Genomic DNA, 27,684 nt, shown 5'->3' on the forward strand with positions numbered 1-27,684 from the left:
TTTCAGAAAGCAAGCACACCTTGATGAAATTGCCAAAGTACAAGTTTGTTAATAATCAAGGGCATAAGTCTGGTAAAATTTGACCAAATTAAACGGAATTTCAATATGCGTATAACTGTCATATAACAAAGCCTTCTGCCAAGTTTGGTGAAATTCCTCCACAAATTATGAGAGGAGTTGATTTCAGAAGAACGTACACCCTCATGAAATTCTCAAAGTACAAGTTATTTAATCAAGGGTCAAAACTCTGGTAAAATTTTCACAAACGAAATTAAATCGCAATCTGCGTATTACCGTCATATAACAAGGCCTTTTGCCAAGCTTCGAGAAATTCGTCCAAAATTTGTGAGAGGAGTTGATGTCAGAAGGCAAGCACACCTTTATGAAATTGTGAAAGAACAAGGTTGTTAATCAAGAGCCACAACTCTGGTAAAATGTGACCGAATTGAACAAAACAACAATATGCGTACTACTGACATATAACAAGGCCTTTTACCAAGTTTCGTGAAATTCCTCCACAAATTGTGTGAGGAGTTGATTTCAGAAAGTGCGCACGCTTCCCGGGACGGACGGACAGATGGACATTGCCACGACATAATCCCCCTTGGGGCCTTTCGGCCAGGGGGGGATAATAAAAATTGTGAGGGAAGTTGATTTCAGAAAGCAAGCACACCTTGATGAAATTGCCAAAGTACAAGTTTGTTAATAATCAAGGGCATAAGTCTTGTAAAATTTGACCAAATTAAACGAAATTTCAATCTGCATATAACTGTCGTATAACAAAGCCTTCTGCCAAGTTTGGTGAAATTCCTCCACAAATTATGAGAGGAGTTGATTTCAGAAGAACATACACCCTCATGAAATTCTCAAAGTACAAGTTATTTAATCAAGGGTCAAAACTCTGGTAAAATTTTCACAAACAAAATTAAATCGCAATCTGCGTATTACCGTCATATAACAAGGCCTTTTGCCAAGCTTCGAGAAATTCGTCCAAAAATTGTGAGAGGAGTTGATGTCAGAAGGCGAGCACACCTTCATGAAACTGTGAAAGAACAAGGTTGTTAATCAAGAGCCACAACTCTGGTGAAATGTGACCGAATTGAACAAAACAACAATATGTGTACTACCGACATATAACAAGGCCTTTTACCAAATTTCGTGAAATTCCTCCAAAAATTGTGAGAAGAGTTAATTTCAGAAGGAAAACGCACTCTCATGAAGTTGTCAAAGTATAATTTTGTTCATCAAGGGCTGTAACTCTGGTAAAATGTGACTCAATTTAACGAAATTATAATATGCGTATCATCGACATATAACACAGAATCCTGCCAAGTTTCGTGAAATTCCTCCAACAATTGTGAGAGGAGTTGATTTCAGAAAGTGAGCACCCTTCCCGGGACGGACGGACAGATGGACATTGCCACGGCATAATCCCCCTTCGGGCCTTTCAGCCAGTGGGGGATAACAAATACTGAGGTAAATATTGAATAATAACTTGTGCACTCAGTATGAAATATGCACAGCTATCAAACACGTACACGCAATAATAAGAATTATCAAGAACAGGGCTGAAATCATAGTGTGTGTAAATCAACAGGAAACCTGAGGATGTGATTTCACTTCGATAAGTGTCTCAAAACCACGATGGTGTGATCGGATACATCTGTTGCCTCGATTAGTCTGAGCGCACAATAATCATTTGCCTTAACGCATGTTACCATCTGCTGCTTTATGTCCTCAGACATGTCTTGTTTTCTCCTCCGTATGGAGTTCTCCATCAGTGGAGATCGAGATGTTTTTCAGTTGATTTGCAGCAGATTTGTGACGAGGATCTCTGAGGTCATGTCGACAGCAGTGCGTAAAACGAGCTCCTCTGTGACTGTGGGCTTCTTTCTGCATGCTGAAATGCAATGATCGAGTTTGTACGATGCACAAAGTGTTCGAGCTCCTGAACAGTGGTGTGGTTTTGATCTTTTTTGAGATGTGTTCTGATCCTGTTGCTTTCTTTTGAAAAAAAGTTTTAAAAAAATTGTCTTTATAGTTTGAGTGTCTCCTCTCATTATCTCTAGCTGCTTTATCCTGTTCTACAGGGTCGTGGGTTAGCTGGAGCCTATCCCAGCTGACTACGGGCGAAAGGCGGGGTACACCCTGGACAAGTCACCAGGTCATCACAGGGCTGACACATAGACACAGACAACCATTCACACCTACGGTCAATTTAGAGTCGCCAGTTAACCTAACCTGCATGTCTTTGGACTGTGGGGGAAACCGGAGCACCCGGAGGAAACCCACGCGGACACGGGGAGAACATGCAAACTCCGCACAGAAAGGCCCTCGCCGGCCACGGGGCTCGAACCCAGAACCTTCTTGCTGTGAGGCGACAGCGCTAACCACTACACCACCATGCCGCCTAGTTTGAGTGTTTTGTTTCTAAATATTTCATGAATTTCGATGCTTTCATGTTTTCTGCAGCCGATAACTCACTGTACACTGTGATCTGGACAAGTCATGCTTCTTATATTTTCGTTTACCTTGCATTCTTTTGCAGGGTTTTTTTTTTCCCCAGGATTTTAGAGGAAGAGGAAATTTCACTCCGTTTATCAGTGTTAGCACCAAAATTGATGGAAATTTACTGGACTCACAACATGACATGACCAAATTTTTCACTTGCTCCAGGAAGCAATATTACTAAATATTCCGGTTTCCGTCTGAGAGCACGCTGTGAGCATTTTGGCTGCCACTTCTCACTGGACCTTTTCATTTTTCTTTTTCCTTTTGTTTTTCTTTTTTGTGTTTGTGTAGTTTGATGTTTGTTTTTTGTTTGAGTGTTTTGTCCGCTGGTTGTGGTGTAGCTCCAAACCCAGTTTTGGGCGTCGGCTTCCTTCAGGCCATGGTGTCCGCCATGGGTGATGCCTGTGCTTCTCACTATGGACTGCAGTGAGCTCGTTGCTCTTTTAACATCAGGGTTGTCCAGCACTCTGTGCCGCGGTGGTTCTGTGCTTGGTGCGGTGTTCTGAGCGATGTTGCCCGGTGGTGTCGCGGTGGCTGTGCAGGTGGTTTGGGACATACCGGCGCTCTGTGTGGCGGTGCTTCCGTGCTCACTTTGTGGATCCATGGCACGGTGTTCCGAGCAACGTTGCCTGGCAGTGTCGCGGTGGCTGTGCAGGCGGTGTGGGATTTATCTTCGTGCACCTGGTGGGATTGTGGTAGCTACGCCATTGGAATTACATCCTGACCCTCTTTTGGTGAACTTTTTTATTTTTTGTCTAATTGTAAAGCAACCTTGGGTGTGAGAAAGGCGCGATATAAATTGAACTGATTACGATTATTTCTTATTTATTATTAAGCATTCCTTTTCATTATTTTTTTAAAAACTTTTTGAAACAAAACCTTGCTTTCTTGTCATATTTTTCCACAGTCTTCTATTTTGTTGTGGTTTATCATTATCATTTAGCAACTTTTTTTTCTTTCTATGGTACCAGTCCGGGGCGGCATGGTGGTGTAGTGGTTAGCGCTGTCGCCTCACAGCAAGAAGGTCCGGGTTCGAGCCCCGTGGCCGGCAAGGGCCTTTCTGTGCGGAGTTTGCATGTTCTCCCCGTGTCCGTGTGGGTTTCCTCCAGGTGCTCCGGTTTCCCCCACAGTCCAAAGACATGCAGGTTAGGTTAACTGGTGACTCTAAATTGAGCGTAGGTGTGAATGTGAGTGTGAATGGTTGTCTGTGTCTATGTGTCAGCCCTGTGATGACCTGGCGACTTGTCCAGGGTGTACCCCGCCTCTCGCCCGTAGTCAGCTGGGATAGGCTCCAGCTTGCCTGCGACCCTGTAGGACAGGATAAAGCGGCTAGAGATAATGAGATGAGATGAGATGGTACCAGTCCATGACCCAATCTTAAAGGGTCTACAACCCACCAATTGAGAAACACTGTTCTAGACAATTCTGCGCTTCCAACTTTGTGGACAACGGTTTGGGGAAGAACCACATATAGGCGTGAAAGTCAAGTGTCCACAAACATTTGGTCATACAGCGTGCAAATGAAGATGCCATCAAGATTTAATCAGTCCACAGCGGAAGACATTTGAAAGGAAACCCAGTCATATTTATGTCTTCAGTGACACTAGATAATGGAGTCGGACTGTACCTGATAGAGTGGAGATTTAGCCAGTGCATTCAGCTGTCCATCATAGCTGGGGTTCTGCTGGAGGAGACCAGCTCTCCCATCTTCTCTCCAGCTCGTCCGCTCCTCAGTCTATCCTTGCTTTCCTTTTTTCTTAGTCGGTCTTTTCTTAGATTCCTGAACAGGTGTGGTATGGCAGAAATGGCTCCTACAGTAGCGCTTTACCACCTGGGACATGGACAGAGACAGAGACAGGTGAGATATTAATCTCAGTGAACATTAGCTATTTAATAATTGGTATTATTAAACATACAGGACACTTTTTTCGATGGAATAAAAACGTGTTCTATTCCCTTCTAGCGGGGTTTCATTCATTTGGTTTGATAGCATGCAATATTGTTAGCATATCGCTTACCCTATGTGTATTACGCCACTCTACGCAACCCAATGGAGAATGAGCATTGAATATGGTTTATGATATTGCATGGTCTTCAAGACAACATGACATCACACGTCGGAGCTGATGCGAATATTCAACGCATGCGCACAAGCATTTTTTTTGTTTGTTGGAAAGATAAAGACGTATTGAACACCTGAAAGGCTACCAAAACTTCATTAGCTATTCTTCATGCATATTTACAAGAGAAAAACATACCAACGGAGATAGAAAAACTGGAAAAGAGTGTGTATATATAATAATGATAATAATAAAAATAATAATGGCTTGTTTTGTGGTATATCAGATACAGTGTCTTGCAAAAGTATTCATCCCCTTTGGTGTTTGTCCTGTTTTGTTGCATTACAAGCTGGAATTAAAATGGATTTTTGGAGGGTTAGCATCATTTGATTTACACAACATGCCTATCATTTTAAAGGTGCAAATTGTCATTTATTGTGACACAAACGAGATCAACAAGGACCCAAAACCTACAGTGTTTTTACAAATTACAACAAAATTCACACAATGCCCTGAGCTTTGCCACAGAAAAACATTACCCCACATGGTGTAATGCAAGAAATTACCCTGCAGGAAACATCATATCAGCATTTCAATGAGGGCGAGAGAAAGGTGGGGGTGTGAGGAAGGAGAGATTTAGGGTAGCAGGAATGCTATATACCTGGGAACATAGTAAGGCATATAGGGGGAAAAGAAAAACAGTGCTTGTACATTCCACGCTGTTGCTATGGCGATGGTCTCATTTAGCTGACAGATGGAGCAGGGGGTTATAGGCTCATTATTTTTTTTTTTTTTTCCCATCCTTTACATGGCATTGTGGGTAAGGTGGCTGCATTCCGTCAGAGTGTCAGTACCGTAATGGATCCCACTGTCCTCATATCAGTGGAGGAAAATGAAATGTCATGCTGTGACAGGAACAAAATGACCCAAATGAAAGTTGCTCTTGAGGTTTGCTTACTCACGGGTTATGGCGGAATCACTGACTATTTTACCATCATTTGCATTATTGCTCTGTCTGAACGAAGCAGGTTGTATAATCGTCAGCACATTTGCATATGTCATGATGAAATTTAAAACACGGTTTCGTTGTAAAAGATTAGAAAAGAGGGCGGCACAGTGGTGTAGTGGTTAGCGCTGTCACCTCACAGCAAGAAGGTCCGGGTTCGAGCCCCGTGGCCGGCGAGGGCCTTTCTGTGCGGAGTTTGCATGTTCTCCCCGTGTCCGCGTGGGTTTCCTCCGGGTGCTCCGGTTTCCCCCACAGTCCAAAGACATGCAGGTCAGGTTAACTGGTGACTCTAAGTTGACCGTAGGTGTGAATGTGAGTGTGAATGGTTGTCTGTGTCTATGTGTCAGCCCTGTGATGACCTGGTGACTTGTCCAGGGTGTACCCCGCCTCTCGCCCGTAGTCAGCTGGGATAGGCTCCAGCTTGCCTGCGACCCTGTAGAACAGGATAAAGCGGCTACAGATAATGAGATGAGATGAGAAGATTAGAAAAGAAAGTGTTGAGTCAGTGTCAAAACATGTAGCCTTCATTTCGGACTGCATTTTGCTCAATTTACCACAATGCCAGAGAACCATCGCTTTTTCATTATACATACACACCCATTTTCATTGCAGCACCACGCACAATATGATGTATACACAGAGGTGGACAGTAACGAAGTACATTTACTTGAGTACTGTACTTAGGGCGTATTCACACCTACGTTGTTTGGTCCGGACCAAACGAACCAAATTTCCCTTGGTCCGGACCTTTTGGGTTGGTCTGAATACAAACCACCGAACTCTGGTCCGGACCAAACAAGCGGACCGAGACCGAGCTGCAAGGTCGGACTCGGTCCGGACCAAAGGAACCCTGGTGCGGACCTTTTGGAGGTGTGAAAGCAGACCGGACCTAATCCGACAGTTTTGCTTTTTTGTACCTCGGGAGCTTCCGTCGTTTGTCGAGCATTATGGGAAACAGAGTCTTGACACTCCACCGCAAAGCGCAAACACTGTTTCGGTTGTCAAGGGAACCTTACAACAGCCGTTCAGTCATTCAGACCAGTGGTAGGCTAGACTACAGAGTACAAAAAATGAGTAGGGGGCAAACGTGGGCCGAGGAAGAAACGCGTCCCCTTGTGGATATATGGGCAGATGTCCACATATCTGAGCTTTTGGAGAGAACACACAAAAATGCCGACGTGTTTGCTGTATTCAGTGAGAAAATGAAGGAGAAGGGGTTCACGCGCTCCCCAGAACAGCGCTTTGTGCACGTGTCGTCTCTGACCAATAGCTGAACGACCTCAGGGCGCGTGGCTTTGTTGACAGATTTTGGTCCGCTTACTAAAATGTACAGTGTGAAAGCGAACCGCACCAAAATGAAAAAATAAAAAAACATTTGGTTCGGACCAAAGCAAGTGAACTATCGAACTATCCTGGTCTGAATACACCCTCAAATACACATTTTGAGTAACTGTACTTTAGGTCACACCAATTCAATTATGAAAAAAAAAAATTGAAATCAAACTCCCACCAGCAGAAAAGCTCACGTGACGTGAGGTCACGTGACGTCGAAAACCAATCAAATCACCCCTTTCACTTTCGATAAAGACTTGTGGAAGAAACATGCCTGTGGAGGGGAGTCCTGCAAAGCCTGCGTTTGTGATTGTTAGGATATTCAGTGAACAGAAGCGTAAAATCTTTGACAGGTGTGTTGAAATTCTGTTTACTGGTTTGCCTGTATTGCTTGGTCTATTTCCACCGCTAATTTTACCATCAGAGCATTTTTTTAATTTAATTTTTATTTTGCCCGCTCGCTTCATATTTTTCCTGAAAAAATCCGAGAACCAACTAATTAAATTGGTGTGGCCTTACTTGAGGTTTTTTTTTTGGAAACTTATGACTTTAACTTCACTACATTTGAAAGACAAATATCGTACTTTTAACTCCACTACATTTCTATAAAGGTCCTCATTACTCGTTACTACCCAGATAGCAAAAATCAGTTGAATCAACATTGAAATAGCGTTTGGCAGAAAACATTGAAATAATGTTGAAATGATCTTGAAAGTGTCCCCTTGAATTTGGGTTGAATCAACGTTGAGTTTTCAACCCTATCAGCATTGAATCAATAGTGATTCAACCATCATCTAAACAGAAACTTACATTTAAATTTCCGTTGATTTCATGTTGAAATAATATACTGAATCAATGGTGATTCAACCATCATCTAAATGGAAATCGACATGTCATGACACTGAATCGATATCTGTTTGACCATTATCTAAAAGGTATGAAACAGCTGAGAAAGTGGATTTTTTTTCTTTTCTTTTTGAAAACGTGATTGTTGTTTTTTTTTTTCCACAGGTGACACTGAGAGCCGATCAGTAATCACTAGGGTCACGTCACATCCATAGACTGTATAAAATCAAGTTCAGTGATTTCTCAGCAGCGTTATTTGAACTCGATCAGTTGATGGCAGAATGGAAGGAGGCGGGTCTTCTGGGGAACGCACGCACTCATGGCCATACCTAGAACCCATGTTTCAGTTTTCTGAAAGAATTAAAGATTTGTTTCATTTTAAATGTTTGCTTTGTTTACCTAAAACTGAGCACATCACGACCTACAAAAACTCGCCGTCTAACCTGCGGGAGAACGTTGAGATATATAAACGTTTTATTCCAAGAGAAAGCTTGCAACGAAGTGGTCTGTGCTTTCAGAGCTAGCGATAATGCTGCAATAGTTATGCAGTCTGGTTAGTCAAATGACTTTCTATGGATTTGCCCACCAAGTTGCCATAGCCTTGTCCACGGCTAACGTTGACACATAGGTAGTTAACTTGGACACTGTTGGTTAGCATGTAAAAACAGAGTTATGCTAACACGAATAACGTTAACTTATCTGAAGTCCTTTCAGAAATATGTTTTAGCATAATCGAGCCAAATAAACAAAATGTAGAAATCTTTCTTTTCTAGTAACGTTAGCTACCCAATATGATTTAGAGTTTGAAAAGCGTTTGCTAGCATGTCAGGTGGAGCTTCACCGACTAGCTAGCTTAACGTTAACCCACCATGATTCCACAGGCAGATGCATATGTGCATGAATACATACAATTACATGCGCACACACACATGAGACCTGTGAGATGGACAGTATTGTACTAGTCAGTCACAACAAATTGTTGGAATTTTTTGTTTTGATGTCAGATGGTCAGGTGGTCTTGCATTTTTTTTTGTCTCGCTTAAAGCAGTGTTGCTGTTGGGTAGTTATTAAGCTCGAGGTGTGGACCTGGGTTTTAATCAAGTTGGATTGTCATTTTTATTTTCTGAGCAAGCTGCATTTACAGCTATTCCACTGTCCTCCTGATTAACATACACATGCATGTGTGCACACACTGCCAGAGCCGGGTCAGAACACTACCACGCTGCTTTGTGGGGGTGGGGAGGAGTGTTACAATAATAATAAAAAAAAAAAGAAAATGACAGTGGCTCTTTTTCAGTTCAGTTGTGTTTCATTTTGTAACGTTCTACCAGGCGTTTATTCTACAGGTTCTAGTAAATCCAGTCAGTTGTTTCAGAGGCATTAGGTTTTGTAAGCGTTGTGGCAATAATACAACAACACATTGAGAGAAAATGTACTTTTAATCTCATCTCATCATCTGTAGCCGCTTTATCCTGTTCTACAGGGTCGCAGGCGAGCTGGAGCCTATCCCAGCTGACTACGGGCGAAAGGCGGGGTACACCCTGGACAAGTCGCCAGGTCATCACAGGGCTGACACACAGACACAGACAACCATTCACACTCAAATTCACACCTACGGTCAATTTAGAGTCACCAGTTAACCTAACCTGCATGTCTTTGGACTGTGGGGGAAACCGGAGCACCCAGAGGAAACCCACGCGGACACGGGGAGAACATGCAAACTCCACACAGAAAGGCCCTCGCCGGCCCCGGGGCTCGAACCCAGGACCTTCTTGCTGTGAGGCGACAGCGCTAACCACTACACCACCATGCCGCCCTTATCAAAATTCTATTTATCTCGTTTTATTAAATACAGGAACGCATTTTTGATCTCTATTTTGTCGCTGCTATAGCAAGTTATGAGTGTTTGAAATATGCTCTGCAATATATGAGTCCATATGTCAAAGCAACGGCCGTAAACGAGATTCGTTGAGACCTGTGCGAGACATCGTAGGACGGAAGTAAAACACACAGCGGAAATCACAGCGGACCCTGTCTCCGAAATCGCTCACTCGTTCACTACTCCCTACTCACTATATAGGGAATTACTTATTATAGAGGATGATATAGTGAGCTCATTGGTAAAATGAAAAAAAAAAACGCTTTCGGACACTAGTCCGTCACGCTGTTATTTATGTCATTACTGTCACACAATTAAAGCGTGCCAGATCAGTCGGCTGGTGGGTTTTCAAAAGAATAAATCCATGCATGCATTTTTGTGATAAATCCATATTATACTGAGCGTATTTCCCACATTAGTTCAGTTGGTCGGGTTCAATGCCCAAAATGATGATCACATCATCAGTTTTTCTTTTGGTTAATCAGACACAAGGTACGCCACCACTCTTGCCAGAGCAGTTGGGGGTTAGGTGCCTTGCTCAAGGGCACTTAAGTCAATCCTGCTAGTCTGGGGAATCGAACCAGCAACCTTTTAGTCCCAAAGCTGTTTCTCTAACCATTAGGCCATGACTTCCCCTGAATTCCCACGACTTCCCCTGAATTCCCACGACTTCCCCTGAATTCCCACATTAATCAATACAAAGTACCTGCATCTTTCAGTTCTTTTTAAATCAAGGCTGAATACTTTCTTTCTTCTTTGCCGCTGCCTTTTATTAAATCAAATTTGAGACTTTTAATTTGATTTCTTTCAGCATGATCACAAGGCACGATGGGATATATTGCTTTGGTTACTGACCATCAGTTGTACACTACTTTTCGTGATGCACTGTGGGATACTTTGAGTGCACTATATAGGGTGTAATAATTCTCACTGTACATTCAGACAGCACTACAAAATGGCGACCTCACTATATAGTGAGTAGGGAGCAATTTTGGACACAGAGCAACATCTGCCAATGTTGTCAAAAGATGCGCGCGCCCTCTTTCGAATGCTGACGTAATCAAGCCGGAAGTTTTGTTTGTGTTGATAGCAATCAGGAAAGTTTGAAAAAAGTCGGCAGTAATCGTCAAATAAACTCGTTTTTGTGCAATATTTCGTTTGGAAAACAGTTTTCAAAATGGCAGCACTGACACCTGGCTGACACTTCACGTTTCGAAGTCTCGCACAAGTCTCGTGAAGATCGCGCGGATAAGCGACGCCTGCCGTGGACCAAACGAACTAAATTCAACATGGATTAAAAAACCGAATAGGCCGATAAGTACTGTATACCGTATTTTCTGGACTATAAGCCGCTACTTTTTTCCTAGGTTTTGAACCATGCGGCTTATACAACGCTGCGGCTATTCTGTGGATTTTTCTTCCACCGCTAGGGGCGCTCTAACCGGAAGTAGAATCAAAAATAAGATAGACGGAAAATCAATGCAAAGAAGAATTAGCAGATCTTTAGCAGATAGAACACGCACGACAAATTACTAACTGGTAATTATTTTCAAATCCAGCGAAGATGATTAAAGTGACTTGTGGTTTCAAACACAGGAGAAATGAAGGTAAATAAATACCGGTTATTTTCTCTTGGTTCCGTTCCGTTTTAATCAGCAAAGTTGCTGCCGTGTTAAAAGGCACTGTTCGGAAAGAATCTGTTCAGGTACATACATGTACATTTACAGTACAAAATCATTCTGTACATGCAGTAAATATCAACATAGATATCTGCGGCTTATAGCCCGGTGCGGCTTGTATATCTTTTTTTTTTTTAAATAGAGCGGATGCGGCTTATATACAGGTGCGCTCTATAGTCCAGAAAATACGGTAATATTTAATTACAATTAGTTGCCAATACGAGTCACGATATAAGGTTACTAAAACCGAAAACATAATTGAATAACACGTTAATTAAGAAATAAAGCAAGTTTAAAAATGACTTCAGTTCTCCTTTAAGTAATGAAGTTGGGTACTTTGTCCACCTCTGTGTATACAATAAAAATGTATGCAAGACTATTAGAGAAAGATTAGAAGAACAAATGAAGGAAGCTGAAATTGACGTCGAGTGATACACTTCCATATGAATGAATCAATCTAAATCAATAAAGACATGCATCTTTTATCTTCCCAGCATGTGCTCCATCTCAGGTCCATGGAGAGGTGGGCCAAGGTGACCTTTCGAGTGCCAGATGAAAAGCAGCATGCTGCGACTGATGACTAGCTGTGCGTGAAATCTGGTTATAGCCCTTTACATCTGTAGAACAAGTGCTCAGTCAATTATGGTGCTCACCTTTGCTCTGCGTTACTCTGCTTACATGTGTGTGTCACAGCACTCTGGCTCTGCTGAGGTTGGAGGCTTGAGTTAGCCATAGATAACGTGCATAAGGTTTCTGAGAAGGGTTAGAAGAGATATGAGGGTGTATTCTAGTACGGGTTGACATCTAGATCAAAAGCCTATGCGGTTCAGATATTCCCTAATGACAGATATGGCGTGTACGTGATACGAGCAGATCTTTTGCCAGGAGTTTTTCTTTGACACCACTGGCGTCACAACTGGGGGTTGTAGGGGTCTTCTAACTTTCACTGAACCATGATTCTATTCCCGCACTTTTTTTTTTGTGGGATAAAAACGAAACTTAAAAAAAACAAACAAACGCCAGAGTAGGAGTTCTGTATCTGAAAAAATCACTCACACATCCACACACACAGGTCAAGTTAAACTGATAGAATGGTCATCCAGCCAATCACAGCCAATTCATCAGAGTCAGAGAAGAAAGAACAAATTCGAAGTGCATTGATGTTGACTACATAACTAACCTTACATATGTGAAAAGGCTTGAAGCTGTGAACAAATGTAAGGTCTGAAACGATACTGTATCAGGTTATGTAGATAGTTAGTATTATTCTATCCACATTCACTGGATATGAGCAATCGCATGCTCTGATTGGCTAGTATACTACTAGGATATCAGCTCATATACCGTGAGTGGAGAAAAACAAAATGGCGGAGCGTGTTCCTGAACCACCAAAGGACGAAATAAAAATTCTACTCAAAAACAAAACCCCCAAAAATACAAAAAAGCAACGAAATATGGAATGAAAGTATTTCATGGTAAGAATGTACCCGTATCCTTTTTTATTTTTTAAGAGTTATTATTAGAGCAGGGCGGCACGGTGGTGTAGTGGTTAGCGCTGTCGCCTCACAGCAAGAAGGTCCGGGTTCGAGCCCCGTGGCCGGCGAGGGCCTTTCTGTGTGGAGTTTGCATGTTGTCCACGTGGGTTTCCTCCAAAGACATGCAGGTTAGGTTAACTGGTGACTCTAAATTGACCGTAGGTGTGAGTGTGAATGGTTGTCTGTGTCTATGTGTCAGCCCTGTGATGACCTGGCGACTTGTCCAGGGTGTACCCCGCCTTTCGCCCGTAGTCAGCTGGGATAGGCTCCAGCTTGCCTGCGACCCTGTAGAACAGGATAAAGCGGCTAGAAATAATGAGATGAGATAAAAATAAAAATGCTCTGTTTCTCAAACTGGGCAGCACGGTGGTGTAGTGGTTAGCACTGTCGCCTCACAGCGAGAAGGTTCTGGGTTTGAGCCCACTGGTTGACAGGGCCCTTTCTGTGTGGAGTTTGCATGTTCTCCCCGTGTCTGCGTGGGTTTCCTCCGGGTGCTCCGGTTTCCCCCACAGTCCAAAGACATGCAGGTTAGGTTAGTTGATGGCTCTAAATTGACCGTAGGTGTGAATGTGAATGGTTGTTTGTCTCTGTGTCTCAGCCCTGCGATGACCTAGCAACTTGTCCAGGGTGTACCCCGCCTCTCGCCCGTAGTCAGCTGGGATAGGCTCCAGCTTGCCCGTGACCCTGCACAGGATAAGCGGCTATGGATGGATGTTTCTCAAAATCCAGTGGATATAGTAAAACAGTTATTCCACTCAACCTCGTTGTACATGGCTTATAGCCAACTCAGTGGCTATAAGCCAACTTCGCACCTCACTGGCTATCAGCTCATGTACAACTCGATTTTGTGGAATAACTGTTAAAAGTAGAATTTACTTTGCAGTGTTGTTTTGCTTCGTGATTCCAACTAACATCCATGGAAGAAATCAACATCCCAGAGGAGATGGCTAGGTCAATCCTAAACCAGGTAGCTAGCCATATGTTAATGCTAGTCAATGGTGTTTGGATTTATGTAGTTAGATAGCACTGCCACAACGAGTTAGCAAGTTAAATTGTTAGTAAAGTATTTTTAGGCCATCTCTTGCCCTATTGCATTTTACTATCATGGAATTGTCCTATCAGCTACACGTGTTCATTTTATGCCACATGCCTATAATTATGATGCAGAAAAGGAAACATCTGAGGAGTTCTGACTCCTATTCTTGGGTTTCAGTCACGTGACTTTTCTTCGCGAGTTCACTTCCAGTAAAACTGCTGGTGGTCGAGCAAACCAAAATAGCTGCCATAGTGCAAACAACTAGCAGTAACTTATCAGAGTATGCTTGTAATCTAGAAGCCACTGCTCACGTTAGATCTATTCAGAAGATTGCTATGTGCAATGGAATCGACCCCTACAGTCTGGGAAAGAAGGATTTGTCATACAATCTCGAAAACTACCCTTCAGTCGAGTTCCCCGACATCTCAAACTATCTGGTGTTGCAGACGTCCTTCTACACCGCAAAACAGATGAAAGCGTGGAAGAGTATGGAGGCTTACAACTTTTTTGTATGTGGCTGGGTAAAGGACCTCGCTATCAAGTCGCTGCCGAATGAATCCTGGATTGTTTTTGCCCGTGTAAGTATGTTCTTTTAAGCTTTTCGTTCGCGTCTTTACAATGAAGTGCTGCAAGTTGAAGTGTAACCAAACAAGTTTGCTTGATTCTCACTTGTGTTGGCTCTTATCTCTCAGCTAAATCATTCACAAAGATCATCAGAAACCCCTTTAAAGACCTGGATCTGAGTTAAACAAGACGGAGAAGTGATCACGGCGCACTGTAACTGTACGGCTGGGGAAGAATTTTGTCGCAACCTTCATGCATATGGACTTTGTGAGGAGTAAACAAAGAAACAGCTGGGGACTTTAGCACTCCGTGACTAAAAAAAGTACCGTAAAATAACGACACATAGCAAGAAAAGTACTTGGAAAACACTAAGGACAGAGCTGAGAGGGAAATTCAAACCTTTCACCAAGTGATCACTGCAAACTCGAGCATGCTTCGACTCGGCTCCCTTCGATTTCACCAAGAGGTTCAAAAGCCACCTTTCTCAACGTCTTTTTGTGAAATCCTGTTTGTTCACCCTTTTTTATTAGTTCACGGCGAACCCTGAAGAAACTTTTATCAGTTTCACGATTTGATCGATTTGAACAACCTAAAACAACGCAAGTGTAAGGCATTTTTCATGCGAGCAGTGCATCTTCTCCGTACAAACGCTTTGTCAACTGAGCTTTGGTAGAGCACCAGCTAAAGTTCTGAATATCTAATGAGACGGATGTGACGTCACGTGAAACCCAAGAATTTCAAGCCAAATCATGTAACTGGAGTTAGAAAGATGTGAGCTTAATGTGCGAGACAATTCGTTAGTGTTGTTTTTACATTCCTTAACATATCTTATGTCAGTGAATGTTTAGGTAATGGAAGGTGACTTGTTTGGTAATTAAGTTCAGCAACTCATTCCTTACTGCTCTGTTCTGCTTGTTTCAGACAGACAGTTGCAACAGCATTAACCTCAATGAAACAGGAGGAAGCTGGCAATGTTGTTTCACATGTGAGCAGACAAATAAAATTAGCTTTAAGATCTGATCTAATATTTTATTTAGTTATAATTTGTTTCTTGTAAAGAGAAAATTAACAGACCTTTGGTTGGTTGGAGTAGTAAGGTAGCTAGCGGTCCGGTCGAATCATTTGTTGTAGTTTTGAATGATAACCTCAAGGACGGGTTGCAAAGGCACTTGGTCAGTAAGGTTAACTTGAGCCTGTTGACTCATTTTATGTGTTCAACTTCCCTTTTTCAAAATGCAGTCTAATATTTCCGGTATCCCTTTTTGTATCCCTCATCTCATCTCATTATCTCTAGCCGCTTTATCCTGTTCTACAGGGTCGCAGGCAAGCTGGAGCCTAGCCCAGCTGACTACGGGTGAAAGGCGGGGTACACCCTGGACAAGTCGCCAGGTCATCACAGGGCTGACACATAGACACAGACAACCATTCACACTCACATTCACACCTACGCTCAATTTAGAGTCACCAGTTAACCTAACCTGCATGTCTTTGGACTGTGGGGGAAACCGGAGCACCCGGAGGAAACCCACGCGGACACGGGGAGAACATGCAAACTCCGCACAGAAAGGCCCTCGCCGGCCACGGGGCTCGAACCTGGACCTTCTTGCTGTGAGGCGACAGCGCTAACCACTACACCACCGTGCCGCCCCCCTTTTGTAAATGTTTAAGTATATTTTTGTATTTTTTAAAAACCCTTACAATAAAACATAAAAAATCATTTAAGTCTCATGCAAGAAGTTAATTATGATTTGGTGTTTTTTCAGGGGGAAATTACTCCCCTCCCCCTCCCAGACACACACACACACACTTTGCTACTGCTGTCTCTTACTCATTAGAGATCTATAAAGCTGCATTGTGACAATGTATGTTGTTAAAAGGGCGATACACATAACAATTAAACTGAATTGAACATGGCAGCACGGTGGTGTAGTGGTTAGCACTGTCGCCTCACAGCAAGAAGGTCCTGGGTTCGAGCCCCGTGGCCGGTGAGGGCCTTTCTGTGAGGAGTTTGCATGTTCTCCCCGTGTCCGTGTGGGTTTCCTCCGGGTGCTCCGGTTTCCCCCACAGTCCAAAGACATGCAGGTTAGGTTAACTGGCGACTCTAAATTGAGCGTAGGTGTGAATGTGAGTGTGAATGGTTGTCTGTGTCTATGTGTCAGCCTTGTGATGATCTGGCGACTTGTCCAGGGTGTACCCCGCCTTTCACCCGTAGTCAGCTGGGATAGGCTCCAGCTTACCCACAACCCTGCACAAGATATGGATATCGGATGAATGGATGAATTGGATATACATAGAGTACTTATTACATGGAAAGTGTATGATGGCTGCATCATGTATGAGGTATTGATCAATCGTAGTGAGAACAGTCATGCCCTTTGTCCGAAATCGCTCCCTACTCACTATATAGTGAGGTCGCCATTTTATAGTGCTGTCCGAAATCTTAGTGAGAATTATTACACCCTATATAGTGCACTCAAAGTATGCCACAATGCATCACGAAAAGTAGTGTACAACCGATGATCACTAACCAAGCAATATATCCCATCATGCATTGCGGTTGGGCTGAAAGAAATCAAATTAAAAGTCTTAAATTTGATTGAATAAAAGGCAGCAGCAAAGAAGAAGAAAAGTATTCAGCCTTGATTTAAAAGAACTGAATGATGCAGGTACTTTGTATTGATTAATGTGGGAAATACGCTCAGTATAATATGAATTTATCACAAAAGCACATGCATGTATTTATTCTTTTGAAAACCCACCAGGCCCTGTGATGACCTGGCGACTTGTCCAGGGTGTACCCCGCCTTTCGCCCGTAGTTAGCTGGGATAGGCTCCAGCTTGCCTGCGACCCTGTAGAAGGATAAAGCGGCTAGAGATAATGAGATGAGATGAGAAAACCCACCAGCCGACTGATCTGGCACGTCTTAATTGTGCAACAGTAATGACGTATGACTGGTGTATTTTTTAAAAACCCTTACAATAAAACATAAATACATAAAAATCATTTAAGTCTCATGCAAGAAGTTAATTATGATTTGGTGTTTTGTGTAGTGTAGTGTAGTGTAGTGTCCGAAAGCGTTTTTTCATTTTACCAATGAGCTCACTATATCGTCCTCTATATAGTAATTCCCTATATATTGAGTAGGGAGTAGTGAACGAGTGAGTAATTTCAGACACAGGAATAGTGTAGTGGTACAGTGTAACAAAAACCTTTGCGATGACATTGGTGGGGTTATAGGAAACTCATAGGAATCTTCGGTTTCTTGCAAAACTGGTTGAGAAAGTTGCTGCTGTTCGGGTCCTGGATCATCTGCGTGAGAACGACCTTGAGGAATGTTTCCAGTCGGCGTACAAATGGTTCCATAGCTGTGAGACTGCGCTTGTGCGCGTCCAGAATGATATTCTGTGATCTACTGACAATAACCGCTGTGTTCTCTTGTTATTACTGAGCTTATCTGCTGTATTCGATACTGTCGACCATGCCTTACTCCTCAAACAACTGTGTGCTCGATTTGGTTTTACTGGAACTGTTCTTTCTTGGTTTCAGTCCTACCTGGGGATCGCACTCAGTCTGTCCACATCGAGGGGACTTCATCTGGAGTGCACAACCTGGCATGCGGTGTTCCCCAGGGCTCCGTGCTTGGTCCTATTTTATACCTTCTGTATACTTTGCCTCTTGGAGACATTATACCTGCCCATGGTCTGGATTTCCACCTGTACACAGATGATATCCAACTCTACACTTCCTTTAGTTGTAGTGCTGAAGACGACGAGCTCTCTTCCACCAAGCACCGGATTGAGTCATGTATTCCTGACGTTGAGAAGTGGATGATGATCAACAGACTTAAACTTTACAAGGATAAGACTGAACTTTTGTATCTTCATTCCAAATTCTGTTCCTATCCATCACTGGATTGTATGACGCTTGGTGACGACACTGTTTATACTTCGACTCATGCCCGGAACATTGGAGGCATTTTTGACTCAACTCTGTCTACGACTAATCACATCAACTCTGTTGTTAAATCTGCTTTCTACTATCTAAAGAACATTGCTAAAGTAAGACAGCACTTATCTCTAGAGACTAGTAAGATTTTAGTTCGTGCTTTTGTGTGCTCTAAGATAGATAGCTGTAATGCTCTGCTTTTTGGCCTTCCTAAATATTTAGTCAGCAAACTTCAGGCTGTCCAGAACGCTGCAGCCCGGGTTCTTCATACTGTATGAAGGGCAAATACGATCACATAACGCCTGTCTTACAGGAGCTGCCAGTTGAATTTAGAATTACGTTCAAGATTAATCTACTTACTTTTAAATGTCTGAATGGTCTCGCGACTTCCTACCTACAAGAGCTTTTGACAGTGTCTAGACCTAAAAGAACATTACGTTCCTCTACTTCTGCTATCCGGCTTGTCCCAGTCTCCTACAGACTGAACAATTATGGTTTAGGTCTTTTTCTTCACATCCTCCGTTTCTTTGGAATAAATTGCCTGACCATGTGCATTTCCGAGAACGTTAGTGTTTTCAAACCCAGACTTAAGACGGATCTTTTTAGGCTCGCTTTTAATCTATAGCTGTTTAGTCTTTAGTTATTAGCCTTTTTAATTAGTTATTGAATTATTATTTACTAGTTTGTGATAGTAAAGCACTTAGAGCATGTTTGTATAGGCGCTAAATAAATTGTATATTAATCTCATCTCATCTCATTATCTCTAGCCGCTTTATCCTGTTCTACAGGGTCGCAGGCAAGCTGGAGCCTATCCCAGCTGACTACGGGTGAAAGGCGGGGTACACCCTGGACAAGTCGCCAGGTCATCACAGGGCTGACACATAGACACAGACAACCATTCACACTCACATTCACACCTACGCTCAATTTAGAGTCACCAGTTAAAGGAACAGTCCACCGTACTTCCATAATGAAATATGTTCTTATCTGAATTGAGACGAGCTGCTCCGTACCTCTCTGAGCTTTGCGCGACCTCCCAGTCAGTCAGACGCGCTGTCACTCCTGTTAGCAGTGTAGCTAGGCTCAGTATGGCCAATGGTATTTTTTGGGGCTGTAGTTAGATGCGACCAAACTCTTCCACGTTTTTCCTGTTTACATAGGTTTATATGACCAGTGATATGAAAGAAGTTCAGTTACACAAATTGAAACGTAGCGATTTTCTATGCTATGGAAAGTCTGCACTATAATGACAGGCGTACTAACACCTTCTGCACGCTTCGGCAGCGCATTGATACGGAGCTCAGATATCAATGCGCTGCCGAAGAGCGCAGAAGGTGTTAGTACGCCTGTCGTTATAGTGCGCACTTTCCATAGCATAGAAAATCGCTACGTTTCAATTTGTGTAACTGAACTTGTTTGATATCACTGGTCATATAAACCTATATAAACAGGAAAAACGCGGAAGAGTTTGGTCGCATCTAACTACAGCCCCAAAAAATACCATTGGCCATGCTGAGCCTAGCTACATTGCTAACAGGAGTGACAGCGCGTCTGACTGACAGGTCACGCAAAGCTCAGAGAGGTATGGAGCAGCTCGTCTCAATTCAGATAAGAGCATATTTCATTATGGAAGTACAGTGGACTGTTCCTTTAACCTAACCTGCATGTCTTTGGACTGTGGGGGAAACCGGAGCACCCGGAGGAAACCCACGCGGACACGGGGAGAACATGCAAACTCCGCACAGAAAGGCCCTCGCCGGCCACGGGGCTCGAACCCGGACCTTCTTGCTGTGAGGCGACAGCGCTAACCACTACACCACCGTGCCGCCCTTGTATATTAATAATTTAATAGCTCAGTTATAAGTTAAATTGACTCCAATTTAATTCTACTTGACTCCTTTATTCTGTCATATACACTCACTGGCCACTTTAATAGGAACTTGTTCTTGATTCTAAGGGTCCTGTTCTTGGCTGGTAGGGGTGGAACCCAATGTGGTTTTCTGCTGTTGCATGCTGAGATGCTTTTCTGCTCACTACAGTTTCAAAGTGTTGCTATGAGTTGTTATAGCCTTACTGGCAAAAAAAAAAGCTCAAACCAATCTGTCCATTTTCCTCTGACCTCTCTTATCAACAAGGCATTTGTTTCCACCCACAGAACTGCTGCTCACTCACTCACTCACTCGATGTTTTTTGTTTTTCGCACCATTCTGTCTGTGTAAACTCTAGAGACTGTTGTGTGTGAAAATCCCAGCATATCAGCCGTTTCTGAAACACTCAAACCAGTCCATCTGACTCAAACCAACACCCATGCCACAGTGAAAGAAAGTCACACTTTGAGATCACAATTTTTTTCCGATTCTGATGTTTGAACATTGTGAACATGAACTGAAGCTCTTGATTTGTATCTGCGTAATTAAATGTATTGTGCTGCTGTCAGGCGATCAGCTGATTTAGATAAGCGCATAAAACAGCAGGTGGATGGATGTTCCTAATAAAGTGGCCGGTGAGTGTATAGTACAGCGTTGTGTAGGGAAGGAAGCTCATCGGTGCAAAAATTAGAAGGAGTAATTGAACTCCTACAGAGTTATATTTTTTCCCCCAAAGGGCAGCATTTGATCTAATTCATCTCTGTGTTGGAAAATTAGAGATGAGAGGAAGAGATTTTATAAAATGATAACTGTGAGTCAGCTTTCAAAACGTCTCGATCCCAGTCATGGTGTAGAACAGCTTTAAAAATGAATAATGCATTTAGTTTAATCTTCAGACTGATTATGCTGCAGGTTTATTTAGACATACTCTATATGGAGGATGGACATACAGTGGTGCTTGAAAGTTTGTGAACCCTTTAGAATTTTCTATATTTCTGCATAAATATGACCTAAAACATCATCAGATTTTCACACAAGTCCTAAAAGTAGATAAAGGGAACCCAGTTAAACAAATGAGACAAAAATATGATACTTGGTCATTTATTTATTGAGGAAAATGATCCAATATTACATATCTGTGAGTGGCAAAAGTATGTGAACCTTTGCTTTCAGTATCTGGTGTGACCCCCTTGTGCAGCAATAACTGCAACTAAATGTTTCCGGTAACTGTTGATCAGTCCTGCACACCGGCTTGGAGGAATTTTAGCCCGTTCCTCCGTACAGAACAGCTTCAACTCTGGGATGTTGGTGGGTTTCCTCACATGAACTGCTCGCTTCAGGTCCTTCCACAACATTTCCATTGGATTAAGGTCAGGACTTTGACTTGGCCATTCCAAAACATTAACTTTATTCTTCTTTAACCATTCTTTGGTAGAACGACTTGTGTGCTTAGGGTCGTTGTCTTGCTGCATGACCCACCTTCTCTTGAGATTCAGTTCATGGACAGATGTCCTGACATTTTCCTTCAGAATTCATTGGTATAATTCAGAATTCATTGCTCCATCTATGATGGCAAGCCGTCCTGGCCCAGATGAAGCAATACAGGCCCAAACCACGATACTACCACCACCATGTTTCACAGATGGGATAAGGTTCTTATGCTGGAATGCAGTGTTTTCCTTTCTCCAACCATAACGCTTCTCATTTAAACCAAAAAGTTCTATTTTGGTTCATCCGTCCATAAAACATTTTTCCAATAGCCTTCTGGATTGTCCATGTGATCTTTAGCAAACTGCAGACGAGCAGCAATGTTCTTTTTGGAGAGCAGTGGCTTTCTCCTTGCAACCCTGCCATGCACACCATTGTTGTTCAGTGTTCTCCTGATGGTGGACTCATAAACATTAACATTAACCAATGTGAGAGAGGCCTTCAGTTGCTTAGAAGTTACCCTGGGGTCCTTTGTGACCTTTCTGACTATTACACACCTTGCTCTTGGAGTGATCTTTGTTGGTCGACCACTCCTGGGGAGGGTAACAATGGTCTTGAATTTCCTCCATTTTTACACAATCTATCTGACTGTGGATTGGTGGAGTCCAAACTCTTTAGAGATGGTTTTGTAACCTTTTCCAGCCTGATGAGCATCAACAACGCTTTTTCTGAGGTCCTCAGAAATCTCCTTTGTTCGTGCCATGATACACTTCTACAAACATGTGTTGTGAAGCTCAGACTTTGATAGATCCCTGTTCTTTAAATAAAACAGGGTGCCCACTCACACCTGATTGTCATCCCACTGATTGAAAACACCTGACTCTAATTTCACCTTCAAATTAACTGCTAATCCTAGAGGTTCACATACTTTTGCCACTCACAGATATGTAATATTGGATAATTTTCCTCAATAAATAAATAACCAAGTATCATATTTTTGTCTCATTTGTTTAACTGGGTTCTCTTTATCTACTTTTAGGACTTGTGTGAAAATCTGATCATGTTTTAGGTCCTATTTATGTAGAAATATAGAAAATTCTAAAGGGTTCACAAACTTTCAAGCACCACTGTACATGTCAACCTTTGGTCACTCAAACCTGTATAACCAACCTCCAAAATCCGTATTCCCCTTATAAAATCCGTATAAGATGCAAATTAAAATAATTTACCTAAAAATTGAATGATAATTAACAATGATATATCCCAGTTACTTTTTATTCAATATTAATAACAATAAACCTTCAGAATGAATACAAAGCTCCAATGTTTGACAAAAACACAAAGTGTTATCAGCGTAGTTACGAAGGAAATACTTCGTTGTTTGGAGACAGGTTTCACCGAGCGGCTATTATGCGCGAGACTTCATATTAGCCACAAAGTCAGGAAAATCTGTTCGTATAATTACGTTATAATGACCAAATGCAATGAAAAGTATTTTTCCAGTCTCACCTGTGAAAGGTAATCCCATGTGATCTCGTTTGGACGGTAAACCTGTTGGTACAGTTAAACGCAGCACATGAATGAGGCATCTTTATTCTCGGCTACTGTCTAGACGCTATACCAGAGACGGCTGAAGAATCTCCACTTTGACCCATCCAATATGGCCGCGAGGATGACGTATGATTCTACGCAGAAGGCGGCGTCTATGTTTATCTATGACTTCCCGGTTGGCGGGATTCTCGCAATGCGGTGTGCGCATGATCAAAAGTGGAACGAAGTCTCGCTACCACAAGATAACGCGCGATTTCATAAGACTCTTTACTGGCTGTCTGTAGTGTACAGTACGTTTGTAAATGTTATGCGCTCTTTTATCATCGTGGGAACTGATTATAGCTCTAAATAAATATTGAAGTTTTTTTAAAGAATCCGTATAACTTTATTTATGCAACCGTATACTACGTTTATTGAATCAAATCCGTATAAAATACGGACATTCCATATAGGTTGACATGTATGGATGGAGCTGAAACGTGGCAGACTGGAGACCCTGGAGTGACATCATTCTGCTTATTCATGTATTACTGTTTCACTGCTTCTACCCAAAACCCTGAGGAGTGATTAGGAAGTAGCACACTCTGAACCAGACCAGGTCCCCCCTGCCTTCTCACTGCATCTCAAAATATCAGAGTCAGTCACATGTCATGTTTCTGTCCAAAAAGACCTCATTTCTGTGCTCCAGTTTCAATCAATCTGTCCAAAGAGGATGGTTTTTAATAATACACCAGCTATCGTGCCAGTTTTGTCAATCTGGCATGTATGTGTTTATATGAGATCAAAAACATCTATGTTTTCTTCTCGTCTGGTAGATTATTTATTTTTTAATTAATATGATTTTTTAATTCTGGTTTCCTCTCGTTTATTTTGCTGTCCTATTTTTTTATATCGTTAAGATGTATTGTTGAAAAATAAATGCAGATCACATGAATAATACAGGGCGGTACAGTGGTTAGCACTGTCTCTTCAAAGCAAGAGGGTCCGGGTTCGAGCCCAGGAGCCGACGAGGGCCTTTCTGTGCGGAGTTTGCATGTTCTCCCCGTGTCCGCGTGGGTTTCCTCCGGGTGCTCCGGTTTCCCCCACAGTCCAAAGACATGCAGGTTAGGTTAACTGGTGACTCTAAATTGAGCGTAGGTGTGAATGTGAGTGTGAATGGTTGTCTGTGTCTATGTGTCAGCCCTGTGATGACCTGGCGACTTGTCCAGGGTGTACCCCGCCTTTCGCCCGTAGTCAGCTGGGATAGGCTCCAGCTTGCCTGCGACCCTGTAGAACAGGATAAAGCGGCTAGAGATGATGAGATGAGATGAAGATGTATTGTTGAAAAATAAATGCAGATCACAGATCGTATGAATAATACAGGGCGGTACAGTGGTTAGCGCTGTCGCCTCACAGCAAGAAGGTCCGGGTTCGAGCCCCGTGGCCGGCGAGGGCCTTTCTGTGCGGAGTTTGCATGTTCTCCCCGTGTCCGTGTGGGTTTCCTCCGGTTGCTCCGGTTTCCCCCACAGTCCAAAGACATGCAGGTTAGGTTAACTGGTGACTCTAAATTGAGCGTAGGTGTGAATGTGAGTGTGAATGGTTGTCTGTGTCTATGTGTCAGCCCTGTGATGATCTGGCGACTTGTCCAGGGTGTACCCCGCCTTTCGCCCGTAGTCAGCTGGGATTGGCTCTAGCTTGCCCGCGACCCTGCACAGGATAAGCGGTTACGGATAATGGATGAATAATACAGCCGATTCATACTGTAATACACTGCGTATCGGTCTTGACCAGCCCAGGCTGTGTTCTGTCTGGCCTGGGGTTAGCTGTTGGAGTTTTATTTTTCTCTATTTAGTTATACTTTGTCAGCTCGTTTGTATGGTTGAATTGTTTTGTTTTCTTTGGCTGGTTGCTGATTGTTAGCACTTCAACAGAATATTACTAAGTGTTATTCTGTCTCTTGTTCAATTGGCACAAGAACTTTCTTGTCTAGAAATTCACCATTTCTTGTACTGGACTTTTCCACTTGTTGTACGTCACTCTATGCCTGTAATTTAATGTAATATAATGTCAAAAAACGTCAAAGTCCCTTCCCACGCCATGTGGCGCATAGGTCGGCGCCGATCTCCGTTTCCGTAGCCCTCAACCTCTCGCCTATTACATAGTTAGGGTTACAGCAGGGGGCGTGTCCTCTGGTAACCGCGAGAGTTTGACTCCCCACTCACATCTGTATTACAGCGTGCCTTGCCAGACGGCAGTAGGTACCATTTTTATGATGTTTTTTGGTATGACCCGACCACGAGTAGAACTCACGCTCTCCCAATCGAGAGGCGGACACGCTAACCATTAGGCCAACTCGCGGTCATAATATAATGTAATCTATATAATAAGTGGCAAAGTTTGTTTGTTTGTCTTGAGCTAACGTTGCCATTTCTCGACGGATTTTCACCAAATTTGGCAAGTAGGTCGGAGGATGATCCGGAATTTTGCAGATATAAACAAAATTCATGTACGGGCCCCAAGGAGGTCCCTGGGGGGGGGGAACAACACCCACCCACTTCCTCCCTCAATGCCTTTCACGTTACATTCACTGCAAAAAATTGAAAACTGAATTTGAGGACAAAGTTACTTAATATTGGTGAAATTATCTTGCTGCATGGACAGATATTTTTACTTGATAAGACATCTTAGAATAAGTTGGTTGGGATCTAGAACTAGGTTTAATAATCTCAGAATTGGTGTCTTGTACTCTTCTAATAGGAAATTTTAGATCATTTCAACTATTTTCAAGATATTTTCACTTGCTAAGATACAATTTTTTGCAGTGTTTATCAAGACAAACTTGTGACAGATCCTCACTAAACTTTGCATGTAGGTACAGGAGAGAGCCACAATTTGGCAGAACTCAGAAATTCCATATTTGGGCCCCAGGGGGTCCCTGGTGGGCCCCTGTGTGGTGGATGTTTGGATTTTTGTTTGTCTTGGGTTAACATATTGTATATCATATACTAAAAAAATTACATCTGAGCTTCACCCCCCAACCCAGGCAACGTCCGGGTAACCTGCTAGTGTAATAATAATGTATGGTTTAAAAAACAAAGACAAATTAAACAAGGCAGGTCCACCAAAAAGCTGAATGTTTAAATATTTCAACCCGTGTAACAATACAAAAATGCTACTCAATCTCGAATTGGTAATATGATGATAGTTGATCATGATATTGATATTATAAATTACAGTACTGTATACCTTTCTGAGATATTGATATTCATGAGCTTTTTACCGTATATCCATTACAAACTCTGATCGGAAGCAGCTTCATCTGATGTTACTGATATTGTTGTCCTGTGAAATCAAGGAATCAGATGTAGTCTTCTGCTGCACCAAGGTTTGGCTCATTCTGCATTCTGAGACGCTTTGCTACTCACCACAGTTGTAAGGAGTGGTTACTTAAGTTACCATAGACTTCCTTAAACCCATAAAGCTGATGAGTTATTGCCATGGCGTCTGTCGTCCACAATTCGGTTAAATCGTATCTCCGTCAGTTCTCCACAGATTTCCATTCTGATTGTTTTGTTTGAAAGAACTCATCACTCCACACAAAACTTGGTCGTTGTTTTGTCAATTTTTTTTTTTTGGTAACGAGTTACTAATTAGGCCAAATTAACCAATTTTCCAGGCCTCTCACTAGAATTGTATCTCCTCTCTCATTTCTCATCTGAATCCAGTTCTGATAGATCTTTCCATGAGGAACAAAATGTTGCCATTTGTTTGTTGATTTTCCTGTAGTAAACAACTTGTTTACAATTTTTTTTTAATTTTTTTGGGGGGGCTTTTTTCACCTTTTTTTTTTTATTATTGGATAGGACAGTGTAGAGACAGGAAACGAGCAGGAGAGAGAGACAGGGAGGGACCGGGAAACGACCCCGGGCCGGAACCGAACCCGGGTCCCCAGACCCACGGCACGGCGCCCCATCCACCCGAGCCACGACACCCCCTTGTTTTAATTTTCAGTTAAATCATATCTCCTTCCTCAGTTCTCAATGGCTTTCAGTTCTGATTGTTTTGTTGGAAAGAACTGGTCATTCTGTACAACATTTGGTCATTGTGTTGTCAAATTTTTGCTAATGAACGGCTAATTAGGTCACCTTAACGAGTTTTGGGACTTCTCATTAGAATTCTATCTCCTCTCACAGTTCTCATCCGATTTCAGTTCTGATCCATGTTTTGGGTAGATCTTCTGTCGGGGAACAAAACTTGGTCATTTGTTTGTTGATTTTTTTTTGTTGTAAACTATCTGTTTACAACTTTATTTTCAGTTAAATTGTACCTCCTCCCTCAGTTCTCAATTGAGGTATTTCACCTGACGTCACAGGGTCACGTGACGCCCCGGTATCCGCCATTTTGAAGGTCAAGCTAGCTAATGTCAACAACATAGTAGCTAGTATGTTACTGTAGCAATGTTTAC

The 27,684-nt window shown here is 42.5% G+C and overlaps 1 protein-coding gene across 6 annotated transcripts in view; it reads right to left on the reverse strand.

The window, feature by feature from the left end:
- Positions 1-27,684, reverse strand: part of ptprea (protein tyrosine phosphatase receptor type Ea) — a 320,826-nt gene that overhangs the window by 160,433 nt on the left and 132,709 nt on the right. For 4 of the 6 annotated variants that reach the window (XM_060940270.1, XM_060940271.1, XM_060940274.1 and 1 more), the window contains one exon: positions 4,139-4,342. The exons of 1 other annotated variant lie outside the window; for it this stretch is intronic. In XM_060940270.1, the coding sequence (XP_060796253.1) occupies positions 4,139-4,167 (29 nt within the window). In that variant the 5' untranslated portion in view covers positions 4,168-4,342. Of the gene's footprint in view, positions 1-4,138; positions 4,343-15,522; positions 15,612-27,684 lie in introns of those variants that run through there. One more of the 6 variants, XM_060940272.1, reaches the window with a different exon arrangement.

This window comes from Neoarius graeffei, chromosome 14 (assembly GCF_027579695.1).
Source record: "Neoarius graeffei isolate fNeoGra1 chromosome 14, fNeoGra1.pri, whole genome shotgun sequence".
NCBI classification, from domain to species: domain Eukaryota; kingdom Metazoa; phylum Chordata; class Actinopteri; order Siluriformes; family Ariidae; genus Neoarius; species Neoarius graeffei.